General features: G+C 53.5%; 1 protein-coding gene across 4 annotated transcripts in view; it reads left to right on the forward strand.

Annotated features, from left to right (window-relative positions):
- The window catches only part of LOC142497967 (uncharacterized), a 44,141-nt gene extending 24,854 nt beyond the window's left edge, over positions 1-19,287 (forward strand). For 2 of the 4 annotated variants that reach the window (XM_075606450.1, XM_075606451.1), the window contains exons 2-3: positions 13,414-13,522; positions 17,602-19,287. In XM_075606450.1, the coding sequence (XP_075462565.1) occupies positions 13,447-13,522; positions 17,602-18,581 (1,056 nt within the window). In that variant the 5' untranslated portion in view covers positions 13,414-13,446 and the 3' untranslated portion in view covers positions 18,582-19,287. Of the gene's footprint in view, positions 1-2,913; positions 3,133-13,413; positions 13,523-17,601 lie in introns of those variants that run through there. The other 2 variants (XM_075606452.1, XM_075606449.1) reach the window with 2 other exon arrangements.
- Positions 19,288-19,847: the final 560 nt, after the last annotated feature.

Genomic DNA, 19,847 nt, shown 5'->3' on the forward strand with positions numbered 1-19,847 from the left:
TTGGTTGTGAAGCAGGGGAACATATGTATAGTAAGTACATTTCGGGTTAACCCCTCACCTCCCAGACGGTGGAAGGGGGTGCCTAATGGGGATGACCCCTTTTATTACTCGCTTGGCACCCCTCCCCCGTCATTGTGTGTGTGTGTGTGTGTATGTGTATGTATATGTATATATATGTGCAGTGCTCGACAAACCCGGTCGCCAACTCGCCAGCTGCGATCGGATATTGGCTCGTGGCCAGTAACCTTTCCCCTGCTCTGCAAAAAAAAAATCCCCTGTTCGTAAAAAAAAAAAATTCGTAGTTGATTGGCTGTGACGTGGGATGGAGTTGCCAGGACTTCAAACCGCCCTTTCTGCACGGGTAAGTAATGGGGGGGAGGGGGTTGAGTGCGTGTGTGTCTGCTGCTCCTCCTCCTCCTCCTCCTCATATCCTCCTGTATAATTGTGTCAGCTCCTATAATTTACAATTTACTGATCCGGTCATGGAGGAGTTTGGACAGATTCTTCAGGTGGGGGGAATTTAATGCACTTTAAATATTTATATACTATAGACACTGATACTGTACATCCTTCCCCCTCTCTCCGGTGCTCCCACTGCCCGCACGGGTCGGAACATACTGTAAAAGCCGGGGGTTTTCCTTCCCCCCCCCCCTCCGGTCCGCGCGGGTCACATACTGTACTGTCCGGGGTGTTTCTCGCCCCCCCCCCCTCCGGTGTTCCCGCTGCCCGCGCGGGTCACGTAGTGGCCGGGGTGTTTCTCGCCCCCCCCTCCGGTGTTCCCGCTGCCAGCGCGGGTCACGTAGTGGCCGGGGTGTTTCTCGCCCCCCCTCCGGTGTTCCCCCTGCCCGCGCGGGTCACGTAGTGGCCGGGGTGTTTCTTCGCCCCCTCCCTCTCCTGTGTTCCCGCTGCCCGCGCGGGTCTGCAGATGTTGCAGTTGCCGGTGATTCTCTCCCCTCGGTGCTCCCGTTGCTCGCGTGGGACGGGAGGAAGTAGCGGGGTGTTTCTCCCCTCCGGTGCACGTCCCTTCCCGTGTGTGTGTATGGGTATGAGAGAGAGATTGAGAGAGTGTGTGTGTGTGTGTGAATATGTGTGTATGGGAGAGAGAGATTGTGTGTGTGTGTGTGTGTGTGTGTGTGTGTGTGTGTGTGTGTGTGTGTGTGTGTGTGTCGGCGAGAGAGATGGAGTATTTGTGTTTGTGTGTGTGTATGGGTATGAGAGAGAATGTGTGTGTGCAGGACACCAGAGGTAACCCCCCAGTCAGTCAGTCACCCACCCCCCCACTCAGTCAGTCACCCCCCCACTCAGTCAGTCACTCCCCCACCCACTCAGTCAGTCACCCCCCACTCAGTCAGTCACCCCCCCACCCAGTCACCCAGTAAGTCACCTCACCCCCCCCATCCAGTCAGTCACCCCACTCCCCCAGTCAGTCACCCAGTCAGTCAAAAGTCACCCTGTCAGTCATCCCACCCCCCCACCCAGTCACCAAGTCAGTCATCCCACCCCCCCACCCAGTCACCAAGTCAGTCATCCCACCCCCCCCACCCAGTCACCAAGTCAGTCATCCCACCCCCCCACCCAGTCAGTCATAAGTCAGTCATCCCACCCCCCCACCCAGTCAGTCATAAGTCAGTCTTCCCCCCCCACCCGGTCAGTCTTCCCCCCCACCCAGTCAGTCTTCCCCCCCACCCAGTCAGTCTTCCCCCCCACCCAGTCAGTCTTCCCCCCCCACCCAGTCAGTCCACCCCCCACCCAGTCAGTCACCCAGTCAGTCAAAGTCACCCAGTCAGTCATCCCACCCCCCCCCACCCCGTCAGCCATACGGTCAGCCATCCCACCCCCCACCCAGTCAGTCAACCCACCCCGTCAGTCATCCCACCCCCACCCCCCGTCAGTCAAAAGTCAGTCATCCCCCGCCCCCCCCCCACCCAGTCAGTCATCCCACCCCTCCCACCCACCCAGTCAGTCAGTTACCCCCCCCAGTCAGTCAGTTGCCTCCCCCCCGTCAGTCAGTTACCCCCGTCTCTCCCCCCCCTCTCTCTCTCCCCCCTCTCTCTCCCCCCTCTCTGTCTCTCCCCCCCTCTCTCTCTCCACCCCTCTGTCTCTCCACCCCCTCTCTGTCTCTCCACCCCCTCTCTGTCTCTCCCCTCTCTGTCTCTCTCTCTCCCCTCTCTGTCTCTCTCTCTCCCCCTCTGTCTCTCTCTCTCCCCTCTCTGTCTCTCTCTCTCCCCTCTCTGTCTCTCTCTCTCCCCTCTCTCTGTCTCTCTCTCTCCCCTCTCTGTCTCTCTCTCCCCCTCTCTGTCTCTCTCTCCCCCTCTCTGTCTCTCTCTCTCCCCTCTCGGTCTCTCTCTCTCCCCCCTCTGTCTCTCTCTCTCCCCCCTCTCTGTCTCTCTATCCCCCTTCTCTGTCTTTCCCCTCTCTGTCTTTCCCCTCTCTGTCTTTCCCCTCTCTGTCTCTCCCCTCTCTGTCTCTCCCCTCTCTGTCTCTCCCCTCTCTGTCTCTCCCCTCTCTGTCTCTGTCCCCTCTCTGTCTCTGTCCCCTCTCTGTCTCTGTCCCCTCTCTGTCTCTGTCCCCTCTCTGTCTCTGTCCCCTCTCTGTCTCTGTCCCCTCTCTGTCTCTGTCCCCTCTCTGCCCCTGTCCCCTCTCTGCCCCTGTCCCCTCTCTGTCTCTGTCCCCTCTCTGTCTCTGTCCCCTCTCTGTCTCTGTCCCCTCTCTGCCCCTGTCCCCTCTCTGCCCCTGTCCCCTCTCTGTCTCTGTCCCCTCTCTGTCTCTGTCCCCTCTCTGTCTCTGTCCCCTCTCTGTCTCTGTCCCCTCTCTGTCTCTGTCCCCTCTCTGTCTCTCTCCCCTCTCTGTCTCTCTCCCCTCTCTGTCTCTCTCCCCTCTCTGTCTCTCTCCCCTCTCTGTCTCTCTCCCCTCTCTGTCTCTCTCCCCTCTCTGTCTCTCTCCCCTCTCTGTCTCTCTCCCCTCTCTGTCTCTCTGACGCTCTGCCTCACACTCTGGATCTGGATATCTTATTTACCCTGTGTATCTTAACTGCCCTATACTACACCGAAATAACCTATATTCTGCTTTCTTCCAGATCTGACTCAAGCTTCACACGGGAGACATTGGAACCCCCCCTAACCCAGAAGACAGGTAGGAAACACATCCCCTCCAATGTAAAACATTGCGGGAATTAGGGTACCTGGACATTGAGGGACTGCGGATCAGGTAAGATCCCAGGCGGGATTGCTGCTTTAAATATTGTGAAGCGGGGGCATCCAGACACTGGTTAAGGGGTGCAGGAAACTAGTCATTCATTTCTGGCTTTTTTTTCTATATCCGACATTTATACACACATACACTCAATCTCACACACAAATACACACACACACACATACACACACACACACACATACACACACACACGTAACAAGGACTAATTGTAGTATAATGTAATACAATAAATAAACTTATGTCAAAAACGAATGTTCTTATTCGGGAATTTATTCAATTTATTTTATTTATGTATTTTTTTTTAAAGCGGGGCGGGTTGGGGGCGGGACTAGGGGCGGGACTAGGTGGCGAGTAGATTTTTTGGTTCGGCGAGTAGATTTTTGGGTGATTTGTCAAGCACTGTATATGTGTATGTATATATGTATATGTATATATATCTACTATATATTTCTGAGTTCACTGTATGACTGCGTCCCTAGCGGCAATCTCATTGGTCCCTTGGCCTGCCCGCCCCCACACCTCTCATTGGCCTGAGGCAGAGTGACGGGCCAAACAAAAAAATAAATAAAAAAACACACACACACACACACACTCAGCCCCCGTCAGTTGGACCGCAGCTCACCTTCCACACACCCCCCCCCCCTCCTCTCCCGGTGCCCCTCACTCTCTCCCCCCTCCCCACCTCACCCAAATCCCCACGCTCCGCAACATCCCCAGCCGCACCATCACCCTCACCGTGCGCCGCGGAGGAAGCGCGGCCCTCCTGCTCAGCAGCAAACTCCAGGCTCCTCCTCCCTCGCGGCGCGGCCCGGGCCTCCTGCTCTCCCCCTCACGTGCGCCGCTCCCGGAGAGGGGAAGCGCGGCCCGGGCCTCCTGCTCTCCCCCTCACGTGCGCCGCTACCGGAGAGGGGAAGCGCGGCCCGGGCCTCCTGCTCTCCCCCTCACGTGCGCCGCTACCGTGGGAGCGGCCGGACGAGTGAGTGAGCGGCCTTCACCTCCCCTCACCTCCCCTCACCCACCCCTCACCCCCCTTCACCTCCCCTCCACCCCCCTTCACCTCCCCTCCACCCCCCCCGCCCCCCCCCCGGCGCCGCTACAGTCAGCGGGGGAGCGCGCGCCCGGGACACAGCGGGGGAGCGGCCACAACAAGCTGCCTCCCGCCTCAGATCCACGTGGGAGCTGCTGGACGGGTGAGGGAGCTGCTGGACGGGTGAGTGAGCTGCTGGACGGGTGAGTGAGCGGCCGGACAGGTGACTGAGCGGCCTTCACCCCCCCTCACCTCCCCTCACCCACCCCTCACCTCCCCTCACCCACCCCTCACCTCCCCTCACTCCACTTCCCCTCCCTTCCACCTCCACCTCCCTTCACCCCCCCTCCACCTCCCCTTCACCCCCCCTCCACCTCCCCTTCACCCCCCCTTCACCCCCCCTCCACCTCCCCTTCACCCCCCCTCCACCTCCCCTCCACCCCCCCTTCACCTCTCCTCCACCCCCCCTTCACCTCTCCTCCATCCCCGCCCTTCACCTCCCCTCCACCCCCCCTTCACCTCCCCTCCACCCCCACCTTCACCTCCCCTTCCCTCCCCCCTCCTCACCACCTCCCCCCACCTTCACACCACCCCCCACCTTCACCCCTTCGCACCACCTCCCCCCCTTTGCACCACCTCCCCCCCCTTCCCACCACCTCCCCCCCCCACCACCTCCCCCCCCCACCACCACCTCCCCCCCCCCTCCACCACCTCCCCCCCCACCACCTCCCCCCCCCTTCCCACCACCTCCCCCCCTTCCCCCCTCCTCTCCCCCCTTCCCCCCTCCTCTCCCCCTCCCCCTTCTTCCCCCCACCTCCCCCCTTCCCCACCACCTCCCCCCCCCTTCCCCACCACCTCCCCCCCCTTCCCCACCACCTCCCCCTTCCCACCTTCCCCCCTTCTTCCCCCCACCTCCCCCCCCTTCCCCACCACCTCCCCCCAACACACACACGTAGACGTAGACACACACACACGTACACGTAGACACACACACACATGTACACGTAGACACACACACACGTACACGTAGACACACACACACGTACACGTAGACACACACACACACGTACACGTACACGTAGACACACACACACACACACACACGTATACACACACACGTATACACACACACACACGTATACACACACACGTATACACACACACACACGTATACACACACACACACACACGTATACACACACACGTATACACACACACGTATACACACACACACGTATATACACACACACACACACGTATACACACACACACATGTATACACACACACGTATACACACACACGTATACTCACACACACACACACACGTATACACACACACACACACGTATACACACACACACACACACGTATACACACACACACACACACGTATACACACACACGTATACACACACACACACACACACATGTATACACACACACACACATGTATATACACACACACACACACATGTATACACACACACACATGTATACACACACACACATGTATACACACACACACATGTATACACACACACATGTATACACACACACACACACACACATGTATACACACACACACACACATGTATACACACACACACACACACATGTATACACACACACACACACACACACACACACACATACACACACACACAAATGTATACACACACGTACACACACACACACACACACACACACACACACACACACACACACATACAATGTATACACACAAACATGTATACACACACTCAATGTATACACACACACATGTATACACACACATGTATACACACACACACGTACACATACACACACATGTATACACACACACATACAATGTATACACACAAACATGTATACACACACACGTACACATACACACACCTGTATACACACACACACACACATACATACAATGTATACACACACACACGTATACACACACACACACACACACACACACTATCCCCAGCACCACCACATCAGCACACCGGTATCCCATGCCCCCCCAGCACACTGGCATTCTCGGCTCCCCGCCATTCCCAGCCCCCATCAACACCATCAGCACCCACACATCGCCACCTTTGCACCTCCCCCATCGGCACACCCACATCCGCACCCCCACATCAGCACCAAACCCTCCCAAATCAGCACACCGATACAATCACCATAAGTACAGCCACAGCAGCACTACCACCGCACATGGGCCGCGTGGACCACTCCCCACCCAAATGCCACACCCACACCACAAACATCCTGGGCAACGCCGGGGCTCTCAGCTAGTATATATATATATATGTGTGTGTGTGTGCTTTACAATACACGTGGCATAATATATTATAACACAACGGGAATAAGCGCTTCAGACATAACAGGAAAAGGTGTCCCTGCCCCGAAGAGCTTGCAATCGAAGCTTGTTTTATAATATCAATTGTTAGTCCAAATAGAAACGGTATCGCCTAATACTGAAGTACTCGCTGTCCTATCGCACCTGGACTAACGGGGCTCTCGCTCCCCTGATCACTGCAGGTGTATCTGAAGACCCAGCCTGTGTGATGTTGGAGGTGCATGTTTTAAACAGTAACATGTAGCCTGTTGAAGCGTGTCCCACCAAAGACATAGGCTGCACTTGGTGTGAGAAATACATTGAGTATCATGGAACAAGAATCACATTTCTGCCTGACCCCCCCTTCTGCTTGTCAGCTCCTTAAGTTCAGCTGCAGGCATTTGTTCCACATACATATGTTGCCCTTTCTGCCTGTGAGCAGGTAGCCAGTGAGTTGCTACAGCAACCTCTGAGATTCTTCTCAGAATGGGCAATTCTGCTTCCCCTCTTGTTTGTTTCCAGATAGTCTGTCCCAAGACTATTCCTGCTACCCAGAATTCCCTCACACTTCCTTTTACTTCCAACATTGGCTGAGTGAGTACCTTCTGTTACCTCTCTACTGGCAAGGCCTCATCCTTTTCACCTGCCCTTACTAAAAGCACACACACAGATACACTTTTCCAACACAAACATCTCATCCACAAATGCCTGTTTTTATTGCTGCTTTCCTAAATAAAGTGAAGGAAATATACAGGACTTGTTGTGCTTTGGAAAGAGGGCTGAGTTGAAGCTATCTTAGCTATTCATACCACACATGACTCTGGCCTCAGAATATTGAGAGTTACCTCTCGGTTTCAAGTATATCCTGGGCACAGAGTTATGATGACACTACATGGATACATTAAGTGAGGAGGTTATTAGTGAGGAGGATTATACATTATATTTAAAGACATTGCATAAAGAGTTAAAGACAATAGATGTTATGGGCGTGTGTAACAGTTACAGACCAGATTAAAATGTGAGGCTGAAGTCTTGAAAAACTTAATGGTGGCGGCTGTGAGAGTCTCCGGTAGGTTGTTCCAGTTTTGGGTGCACGGTAAGAGAAGGAGGAACGGCCGGATACTTTGCTGAACCTTGGGACCATGAACAGTCTTTTAGAGTCAGATCTCAGATGATAGGTGCTGCATGTGGTAGGGGTGAGGAGCTTGTTCAGATAGGTGGGTAGCTTGCCCAGAAAGTATTTGAAGGGAAGACAGGAAAGGTGAACTTTGCGCCTAGACTCGAGTGATGACCATTCTAGTTCTCTGAGCATTTCGCAGTGATGTGTTGTAGTTACATTGGAGAACAAAACGGCATATTGAGTTGTAGAGGGTGTCTTGTTTGTTAAGGTGGGTTTGGGGTGCCGTACCATATACGATGTCCCCATAGTCTATAATTGGCATTAGCATCTGCTGTGCGATACGTTTTCTGACCAGCAGACTTAGGCTGGGGCCATAGAGGGGTTGTCAGTGCTGGACCGCGCTGACACTCGCCTGCTGAAATCTGCGCGATTTCATGCCCATGCAGGCGAGCCAGCGGGCGCGATCGGAGGCGGGGGGAGACTGAGGGAGGCGGGGCAGTGATATCGCTGGGCCAATTGCCCGCGACGCGCCGACGTCACAGCGCCGTGACGTTGATGCAGCTCCGCGCTGATTGGATGTTTTCAGCCGACAGCGCGCTGAAAAACAGCTTGGCTGTTGGCTGAAAACTCCAGCGCCTCAGCACGCCTGCGGACGCTCGCGTGAGCCCCCTCTCAAGGCATCTTCATTGAGGATGCAGGGGCTCAGCGCGGAGCGTCCGCACGGCTCAGCGCTGCCTGTCCTTCTATGGACTCGGCCTTAGGGAGGATTTGTTCCTGTAAAATACACCTAATTTGGCATAGGTTTTGGATGTCGGGGTATCACTGTGCATCCCAAATGTTAAATGGGGGTCATACCACATTTTCCCATGACTTTGGATAGTATTGGGAGAAGGGAGATTGGCGTGTAGTTGGAGACAGTGTTTTCTTACATGTAACCGGAGAGCCGTGTTCTATACGGTAATGATGGGGCTCACACCGTGTACATGTAACCGGAGAGCCGTGTTCTATACGGTAATGATGGGGCTCACACCGTGTACATGTAACCGGAGAGCCGTGTTCTATACGGTAATGATGGGGCTCACACGTGTACATGTAACCGGAGAGCCGTGTTCTATACGGTAATGATGGGGCTCACACCGTGTACATGTAACCCGAGAGCCGTGTTCAATACGGTAATGATGGGGCTCACACCGTGTACATGTAACCGGAGAGCCGTGTTCTGTACGGTAATGATGGGGCTCACACCGTGTACATGTAACCGGAGAGCCGTATTCTGTACGGTAATGATGGGGCTCACACCGTGTACATGTAACCGGAGAGCCGTATTCTGTACGGTAATGATGGGGCTCACACCGTGTACATGTAACCGGAGAGCCGTGTTCTATACCGTAATGATGGGGCTCACACCGTGTACATGTAACCGGAGAGCCGTGTTCTATACCGTAATGATGGGGCTCACACCGTGTACATGTAACCGGAGAGCCGTGTTCTATACGGTAATGATGGGGCTCACACCGTGTACATGTAACCGGAGAGCCGTGTTCTATACGGTAATGATGGGGCTCACACCGTGTACATGTAACCGGAGAGCCGTGTTCTATACGGTAATGATGTGGCTCACACCGTGTACATGTAACCGGAGAGCCGTGTTCTATACGGTAATGATGGGGCTCACACCGTGTACATGTAACCGGAGAGCCGTGTTCAATACGGTAATGATGGGGCTCACACCGTGTACATGTAACCGGAGAGCCGTGTTCAATACGGTAATGATGGGGCTCACACCGTGTACATGTAACCGGAGAGCCGTGTTCTGTACGGTAATGATGGGGCTCACACCGTGTACATGTAACCGGAGAGCCGTGTTCTGTACGGTAATGATGGGGCTCACACCGTGTACATGTAACCGGAGGGCCGTGTTCTGTACGGTAATGATGGGGCTCACACCGTGTACATGTAACTGGAGAGCCGTGTTCTTTACGGGAATGATGGAACTCACACCGTGTACATGTAACCGGAGAGCCGTGTTCTATACGGTAATGATGGGGCTCACACCGTGTACATGTAACCGGAGAGCTGTGTTCTATACGGTAATGATGGGGCTCACACCGTGTACATGTTACCGGAGAGCCGTGTTCTATACGGTAATGATGGGGCTCACACCGTGTACATGTAACCGGAGAGCCGTGTTCTATACGGGAATGATGGGGCTCACACCGTGTACATGTAACCGGAGAGCCGTGTTCTATACGGGAATGATGGGGCTCACACCGTGTACATGTAACCGGAGAGCCGTGTTCTATACGGTAATGATGGGGCTCACACCGTGTACATGTAACCGGAGAGCCGTGTTCTATACGGTAATGATGGGGCTCACACGTGTACATGTAACCGGAGAGCCGTGTTCTATACGGTAATGATGGGGCTCACACCGTGTACATGTAACCGGAGAGCCGTGTTCTATACGTAATGATGTGGCTCACACCGTGTACATGTAACCGGAGAGCCGTGTTCTGTACGGTAATGATGGGGCTCACACGTGTACATGTAACCGGAGAGCCGTGTTCTATACGGTAATGATGGGGCTCACACTGTGTACATGTAACTGGAGAGCCGTGTTCTATACGGTAATGATGGGGCTCACACCGTGTACATGTAACCGGAGAGCCGTGTTCTATACGTAATGATGTGGCTCACACCGTGTACATATAACCGGAGAGCCGTGTTCTGTACGGTAATGATGGGGCTCACACGTGTACATGTAACCGGAGAGCCGTGTTCTATACGGTAATGATGGGGCTCACACCGTGTACATGTAACCGGAGAGCCGTGTTCTATACGGTAATGATGGGGCTCACACCGTGTACATGTAACCGGAGAGCCGTGTTCTATACGGTAATGATGGGTCTCACACCGTGTACATGTAACCGGAGAGCCGTGTTCTATACGTAATGATGTGGCTCACACCGTGTACATGTAACCGGAGAGCCGTGTTCTATACGGTAATGATGGGGCTCACACGTGTACATGTAACCGGAGAGCCGTGTTCTATACGGTAATGATGGGGCTCACACCGTGTACATGTAACCGGAGAGCCGTGTTCTAGGCGGTAATGATGGGGCTCACACCGTGTACATGTAACCGGAGAGCCGTGTTCTATACGTAATGATGTGGCTCACACCGTGTACATGTAACCGGAGAGCCGTGTTCTATACGGTAATGATGGGGCTCACACGTTTACATGTAACCGGAGAGCCGTGTTCTATACGGTAATGATGGGGCTCACACATGTAACCGGAGAGCCGTGTTCTATACGGTAATGATGGGGCTCACACCGTGTACATGTAACCGAAGAGCCGTGTTCTGTACGGGAATGATGGAACTCACACCGTGTACATGTAACCGGAGAGCCGTGTTCTATACGGTAATGATGGGGCTCACACCGTGTACATGTAACCGGAGAGCCGTGTTCTGTACGGTAATGATGGGGCTCACACCGTGTACATGTAACCGGAGAGCCGTGTTCTGTACGGTAATGATGGGGCTCACACCGTGTACATGTAACCGGAGAGCCGTGTTCTATACGGTAATGATGGGGCTCACACCGTGTACATGTAACCGGAGAGCCGTGTTCTATACGGGAATTATGGGGCTCACACCGTGTACATGTAACCGGAGAGCCGTGTTCTATACGGGAATGATGGGGCTCACACCGTGTACATGTAACCGGAGAGCCGTGTTCTGTATGGTAATGATGGGGCTCACACCGTGTACATGTAACCGGAGAGCCGTGTTCTATACGGGAATTATGGGGCTCACACCGTGTACATGTAACCGGAGAGCCGTGTTCTATACGGGAATGATGGGGCTCACACCGTGTACATGTAACCGGAGAGCCGTGTTCTGTATGGTAATGATGGGGCTCACACCGTGTACATGTAACCGGAGAGCCGTGTTCTATACGGTAATGATGGGGCTCACACCGTGTACATGTAACCGGAGAGCCGTGTTCTATACCGTAATGATGGGTCTCACACCGTGTACATGTAACCGGAGAGCCGTGTTCTATACGTAATGATGTGGCTCACACCGTGTACATGTAACCGGAGAGCCGTGTTCTATACGGTAATGATGGGGCTCACACGTGTACATGTAACCGGAGAGCCGTGTTCTATACGGTAATGATGGGGCTCACACCGTGTACATGTAACCGGAGAGCCGTGTTCTATACGGTAATGATGGGGCTCACACCGTGTACATGTAACCGGAGAGCCGTGTTCTATACGTAATGATGTGGCTCACACCGTGTACATGTAACCGGAGAGCCGTGTTCTATACGGTAATGATGGGGCTCACACGTGTACATGTAACCGGAGAGCTGTGTTCTATACGGTAATGATGGGGCTCACACATGTAACCGGAGAGCCGTGTTCTATACGGTAATGATGGGGCTCACACCGTGTACATGTAACCGAAGAGCCGTGTTCTGTACGGGAATGATGGAACCCACACCGTGCACATGTAACCGGAGAGCCGTGTTCTATACGGTAATGAAGGAGCTCACACCGTGTACATGTAACCGGAGAGCCGTGTTCTATACGGTAATGATGGGGCTCACACCGTGTACATGTAACCGGAGAGCCGTGTTCTGTACGGTAATGATGGGGCTCACACCGTGTACATGTAACCGGAGAGCCGTGTTCTGTACGGTAATGATGGGGCTCACACCGTGTACATGTAACCGGAGAGCCGTGTTCTGTACGGTAATGATGGGGCTCACACCGTGTACATGTAACCGGAGAGCCGTGTTCTATATGGTAATGATGGGGCTCACACCGTGTACATGTAACCGGAGAGCCGTGTTCTATACGGGAATGATGGGGCTCACACCGTGTACATGTAACCGGAGAGCCGTGTTCTGTATGGTAATGATGGGGCTCACACCGTGTACATGTAACCGGAGAGCCGTGTTCTGTATGGTAATGATGGGGCTCACACCGTGTACATGTAACCGGAGAGCCGTGTTCTATACGGTAATGATGGGGCTCACACCGTGTACATGTAACCGGAGAGCCGTGTTCTATACGGTAATGATGGGGCTCACACCGTGTACATGTAACCGGAGAGCCGTGTTCTACACGGTAATGATGGGGCTCACACCGTGTACATGTAACCGGAGAGCCGTGTTCTATACGGTAATGATGGGGCTCACACCGTGTACATGTAACCGGAGAGCCGTGTTCTATACGGGAATGATGGGGCTCACACCGTGTACATGTAACCGGAGAGCCGTGTTCTATACGGTAATGATGGGGCTCACACCGTGTACATGTAACCGGAGAGCCGTGTTCTGTACGGTAATGATGGGGCTCACACCGTGTACATGTAACCGGAGAGCCGTGTTCTGTACGGTAATGATGGGGCTCACACCGTGCACATGTAACCGGAGAGCCGTGTTCTATACGGTAATGATGGGGCTCACACGTGTACATGTAACCGGAGAGCCGTGTTCTATACGGTAATGATGGGGCTCACACCGTGTACATGTAACCGGAGAGCCGTGTTCTATACGGTAATGATGGGGCTCACACCGTGTACATGTAACCGGAGAGCCGTGTTCTATACGGTAATGATGGGGCTCACACCGTGTACATGTAATCAGAGAGCCAGGTAACGTTCCATGTTTTTTAACATGTCCCCCTTTCTTTTCCCAGGGTGCCCCGCTGTCTCTCTGTCACACAGCAGAGATGTCGCTGTCACTGGAGGGTGTCCCAGAAGCAAACTGGGAGGAGAAGTCGGATGAGCATGCAGACACAACCCCAGGTGAATAAGCAGGGTTAGATCCATACATTATTATACATTATTATTATTATTATATAGCGCTGGGCATGCAGACACAACCGCAGGTGAATAAGCAGGGTTAGATCCATACATTATTATACATTATTATATAGCGCTGGGCATGCAGACACAACCCCAGGTGAATAAGCAGGGTTAGATCCATACATTATTATACATTATTATACATTATTATATAGCGCTGGGCATGCAGACACAACCCCAGGTGAATAAGCAGGGTTAGATCCATACATTATTATACATTATTATATAGCGCCGGGCGTGCAGACACAACCCCAGGTGAATAAGCAGGGTTAGATCCATACATTATTATACATTATTATATAGCGCTGGGCATGCAGACACAACCCCAGGTGAATAAGCAGGGTTAGATCCATACATTATTATACATTATTATACAGCGCTGGGCATGCAGACACAACCGCAGGTGAATAAGCAGGGTTAGATCCATACATTATTATACATTATTATATAGCGCTGGGCGTGCAGATACAACCCCAGGTGAATAAGCAGGGTTAGATCCATACATTATTATACATTATTATATAGCGCTGGGCATGCAGATACAACCCCAGGTGAATAAGCAGGGTTAGATCCATACATTATTATACATTATTATACAGCGCTGGGCGTGCAGACACAACCGCAGGTGAATAAGCAGGGTTAGATCCATACATTATTATACATTATTATACAGCGCTGGGCATGCAGACACAACCGCAGGTGAATAAGCAGGGTTAGATCCATACATTATTATACATTATTATATAGCGCTGGGCATGCAGATACAACCCCAGGTGAATAAGCAGGGTTAGATCCATACATTATTATACATTATTATACAGCGCTGGGCGTGCAGACACAACCGCAGGTGAATAAGCAGGGTTAGATCCATACATTATTATACATTATTATATAGCGCTGGGCATGCAGATACAACCCCAGGTGAATAAGCAGGGTTAGACCCATACATTATTATACATTATTATATAGCGCTGGGCGTGCAGACACAACCCCAGGTGAATAAGCAGGGTTAGATCCATACATTATTATACATTATTATATAGCGCTGGGCATGCAGACACAACCCCAGGTGAATAAGCAGGGTTAGATCCATACATTATTATACATTATTATATAGCGCTGGGCATGCAGACACAACCCCAGGTGAATAAGCAGGGTTAGATCCATACATTATTATACATTATTATATAGCGCTGGGCATGCAGACACAACCCCAGGTGAATAAGCAGGGTTAGATCCATACATTATTATACATTATTATATAGCGCTGGGCATGCAGACACAACCCCAGGTGAATAAGCAGGGTTAGATCCATACATTATTATACATTACTATATAGCGCTGGGCATGCAGACACAGGTGAATAAGCAGGGTTAGATCCATACATTATTATACATTATTATATAGCGCTGGGCATGCAGACACAACCCCAGGTGAATAAGCAGGGTTAGACCCATACATTATTATACATTATTATATAGCGCTGGGCATGCAGACACAACCCCACGTGAATAAGCAGGGTTAGACCCATACATTATTATACATTATTATATAGCGCTGGGCATGCAGACACAACCCCAGGTGAATAAGCAGGGTTAGATCCATACATTATTATACATTATTATACATTATTATATAGCGCTGGGCATGCAGACACAACCCCACGTGAATAAGCAGGGTTAGATCCATACATTATTATACATTATTATATAGCGCTGGGCATGCAGACACAACCCCAGGTGAATAAGCAGGGTTAGATCCATACACTATTATACATTATTATATAGCGCTGGACATGCAGACACAACCCCAGGTGAATAAGCAGGGTTAGATCCATACATTATTATACATTATTATTATAATTATATAGCGCTGGGCATGCACGCAGGGTGTTACACCGACACCTGTAATCTGAAGCACCGGCAGGTCCGCTAAGTGCTCAGATACATTCATCCCAGAAGTGAGTTTGCGCTGTAATTGTGCGATGTGAAGTTTACCCAACACAACTAATCACAAGAGTTTGTACACAGATACCTCAGTGCATGACACGCGTGTGGATGGCGTGTGGGAGAGTGGGTTACATTTATTGGTGTTTCCATGCTACTGTAAATGCCTTTCTAAAAAGTCAGCTCTCCAACCGAGCTGTTAGATATTCTCCTAAGGCAGGGGCGGGGCCAAGGGGGGCGGGGCGAAGGGGGGGCGGGGCCAAGGGTGCAGGGGCGGGCATGGCCAAGGGGGGCAGGGCATGGCCACGGTGGGCAGGGGCGGGGCATGGCCAGGGGGGGCGGGGCATGGCCAAGGGGGGCAGGGGCGGGGTATGGCCACGGGGGGTGGGGCATAGCCAAGGTGGGCAGGGGCGGGGCATGGCCAAGGGGGGTGGGGCATAGCCAAGGTGGGCAGGGGCGGGGCATGTCCAAGGTGGGGCAGGGACAGGCCAGGTTAGGCTGGGCAGGGGAGTTGCCAGTGTGGGGCGGGGCACTAATTGTAACCATAATAATAACCATGAGGATCCGTGTGTACTGGTAACGAGGCCGTGCTGCGCCATTAAACCCCTGGCTCTGGAAGACCAGTTAATGGACCGTAATCTATCCTAGACATAGCACCGCTTAGTAAATATGGCCAAACATATTTGACCTAAACCAGCAATCCCCATATCCTCATATCCCGATATCCCCCATATCCCCCATATCCCCTATATCCCCCATATCCCCCATATCCCCTATATCCCCTATATCCCCCATATCCCCCATATCCCTATATCCCCGATATACCCCATATCCCTATGAGCTGAACTGTGCTCTTTATTTAGCTCCAGATCCCCCCCAGGTCCCCATCTCTTTCTGTACCTGTGTATCTTGTCCTTTTTGGGATATCAATATGGCTGCCATCCAAGGCTCACTTCCATGGACCAATAGGAACCTGCAATGTCATCAGAGCACGGCATTGAGGCTTCCTATTGGTCTAACCCGGCCACCATCTTTTACTTTAATTGAACTGGTACAGGATAGCATAAATATCCCTGGAACCAAGGGTGGGGAGGGGGTCCCCCCAACGTAGCGTGGTTTAACGTTGGGGGTCCCTCCTGTGCTGTTTCTGTATGATGCTGCTTTAAACCTTATGGTGCTGACGTGTATCATTCAGGGAACATTGTCCCATTATAGGGTGCGGAGGGAACGGAAGTGGGACCCCCCTCTACTTCCGTTCACATCACTGGGGTCGGTCGCACTCCCTGCGACCCGGGGGTTCTGCCAATGTTCTGACTCACCAGCGCTCTATACTTCATTTCAGTGCACACGTCAAAGTAACGGGGAATGTCACGCGATGTATGTAACGTCTCCATGGCGTTCGCACATCACAGGCGTGATCTGCGCGTGTTCCTGTGCAGCCTCCCGGAGCAGCGATCCCGCCGGGATATTCGTAATGTTGGGTCTAGTTCCAGCCTCGCACATAGCACATCACAGACTGACACGGCACAGGGATCTCTTCATGCAGGGGGGCTCAACTCCCGTCCGCAAGACCCCCCAACAGGTAAGGTTTTAAGGATATCCCAGCTTCAGCACAGGCGGCTCAGTCGAAGACTGAGCCACTGATTGAGCCACCTGTGCTGAAGCAGGGATATCCTTAAAACCTTACCTGTTGGGGGGGTCTTGCGGGCTGGAGTTGAGCCCCCCTGTCTTACTGCATGGAAAGCGCCTGGCCACGTAACACACCTTCTGTGTGACTCTAAACTGTTGTGTTTTTAAAGGACAAATCCCATTAACAAATGTTACCAAATACACAACCCAGACTGGTATTGTTGGGCGATGGCCTCGGTTTCATACATAACTAATGTAAGAATCCTACAGTTAATCCAATGGCGTTATGATCAAGGTTCTAGATGCATCTAAAACACAATATATGGGCTGTGCCCGTGCAGGACATACAGAAGGTAAGTGGGCCTTTCTCAGCTGTGTGTAAGTGCATGTTTTGGTGTCCGTTTCACTGCCATTCTCACACTGTTCTCTGCTTCTCTGACCCAGACCCGCTGTTAGATCACTCCGACGCCCCCTCGGTCCTCGAGGACTCCCCGCCCCCTCCGTGCCCGGATTGCGGCCGGACCTTCCAGACGCTGCGCGCTCACAACCTGCACCGACGCAACCACGCTGCCGACCTCTCCTACACCTGCAAGGACTGCGACGCGGCCCGAGCTGGCGCCACCGGGGGCAGCGGCAAACCCTACACTTGCGCCGACTGCGGGCGCCGCTTCTGCTGGCTGCTGGCCCTGCACAGCCACCATGAACAGCAGCACACGGGCCATCGTGGCTACCAGTGTGCAGAGTGTGGCAAGCAGCTGCTCAGCCAACCGGCCTTCCGCAGGCACCGACAGGGTCACCGGAAGGACAGGGTCTGCGTCTGGTGCGGGAAGGCGTTTAGCTGCTCGGCCAAGCTGTCCCGCCATATGCGCATCCACACTGGGGAGAGGCCCTACAAATGCCCTGAGTGCCCGCAGGCCTTCACACAGCTGGAGACCTTGCGTGTCCACCAGTGGGTGCACGAGGACCCAAAGCCGTACCACTGCGAGGACTGTGGGCGCCGGTTCCGAGCCCAGCACACATTCGAGAAGCACCAGAACCTGCACAGCTCGCGCCAGCCCCACGCCTGCCCCATCTGCGGCAAGACTTTCTTCTTCTCGTCCCGTTACAAGCGCCACCTGCGCGTCCACACGGGCGAGAGGCCCTTCCAGTGCCAGCAGTGCGGCAAGAGCTTCAACCAGCGCTCCAACTACCAGCGCCACCGGCAGATCCATGCAGGAAAGAGGCCCTTCCCCTGCAGCCTGTGCGAGAAAAGCTTCAGCCAGGCTTCCAACTACCGCCGCCACCTGCAGACTCACAGGAAGGAGCGGCAGGGGTGGGCGGAGGAAGAGGAGGGAGACTACACGTGTACGGAGTGTGGGGTGCGCTTCACAAGAGAGGGGGGGCTGCACGAACATTACATTCAGCACGCCAGGGGGGAGCTGTGATTTGCAGCCCAAGAGACAGCCCTGTGTGTCCGGCCCAAGGATAAGAGCGTAAGGGACCGCTGCCCGCACTGACCCTGTCCTGGGTATAAACAGGGTGCTGCCCGCACTGACCCTGTCCTGGGTATAACAGAGGGTGCTGCCCACACTGACCCTGTCCTGGGTATAACAGAGGGTGCTGCCCGCACTGACCCTGTCCTGGGTATAACAGAGGGTGCTGCCCACACTGACCCTGTCCTGGGTATAAACAGAGGGTGCTGCCCGCACTGACCCTGTCCTGGGTATAACAGAGGGTGCTGCCCACACTGACCCTGTCCTGGGTATAACAGAGGGTGCTGCCCGCACTGACCCTGTCCTGGGTATAACAGGGTGCTGCCCACTCTGACCCTGTCCTGGGTATAACAGAGGGTGCTGCCCACACTGACCCTGTCCTGGGTATAACAGAGGGTGCTGCCCGCACAGACCCTGTCCTGGGTATAACAGGGTGCTGCCCACTCTGACCCTGTCCTGGGTATAACAGAGGGTGCTGCCCACACTGACCCTGTCCTGAGTATAACAGAGGGTGCTGCCCGCACTGACCCTGTCCTGGGTATAACAGAGGGTGCTGCCCGCACTGACCCTGTCCTGGGTATAACAGAGGGTGCTGCCCGCACTGACCCTGTCCTGGGTATAACAGAGGGTGCTGCCCGCACTGACCCTGTCCTGGGTATAACAGAGGGTGCTGCCCGCACTGACCCTGTCCTGGGTATAACAGAGGGTGCTGCCCGCACTGACCCTGTCCTGGGTATAACAGAGGGTGCTGCCCGCACTGACCCTGTCCTGGGTATAAACAGAGGGTGCTGCCCGCACTGACCCTGTCCTGGGTATAAACAGAGGGTGCTGCCCGCACTGACCCTGTCCTGGGTATAAACAGAGGGTGCTGCCCGCACTGACCCTGTCCTGGGTATAACAGAGGGTGCTGCCCGCACTGACCCTGTCCTGGGTATAACAGGGTGCTGCCCACTCTGACCCTGTCCTGGGTATAACAGAGGGTGCTGCCCGCACTGACCCTGTCCTGGGTATAAACAGAGGGTGCTGCCCGCACTCACCCTGTCCTGGGTATAAACAGGGTGCTGCCCGCACTGACCCTGTCCTGGGTATAAACAGAGGGTGCTGCCCGCACTCACCCTGTCCTGGGTATAAACAGGGTGCTGCCCGCACTGACCCTGTCCTGGGTATAAACAGAGGGTGCTGCCCGCACTCACCCTGTCCTGGGTATAAACAGGGTGC

The sequence above is a fragment of the Ascaphus truei genome, chromosome 6 (genome assembly GCF_040206685.1).
Source record: "Ascaphus truei isolate aAscTru1 chromosome 6, aAscTru1.hap1, whole genome shotgun sequence".
Classification (NCBI taxonomy): domain Eukaryota; kingdom Metazoa; phylum Chordata; class Amphibia; order Anura; family Ascaphidae; genus Ascaphus; species Ascaphus truei.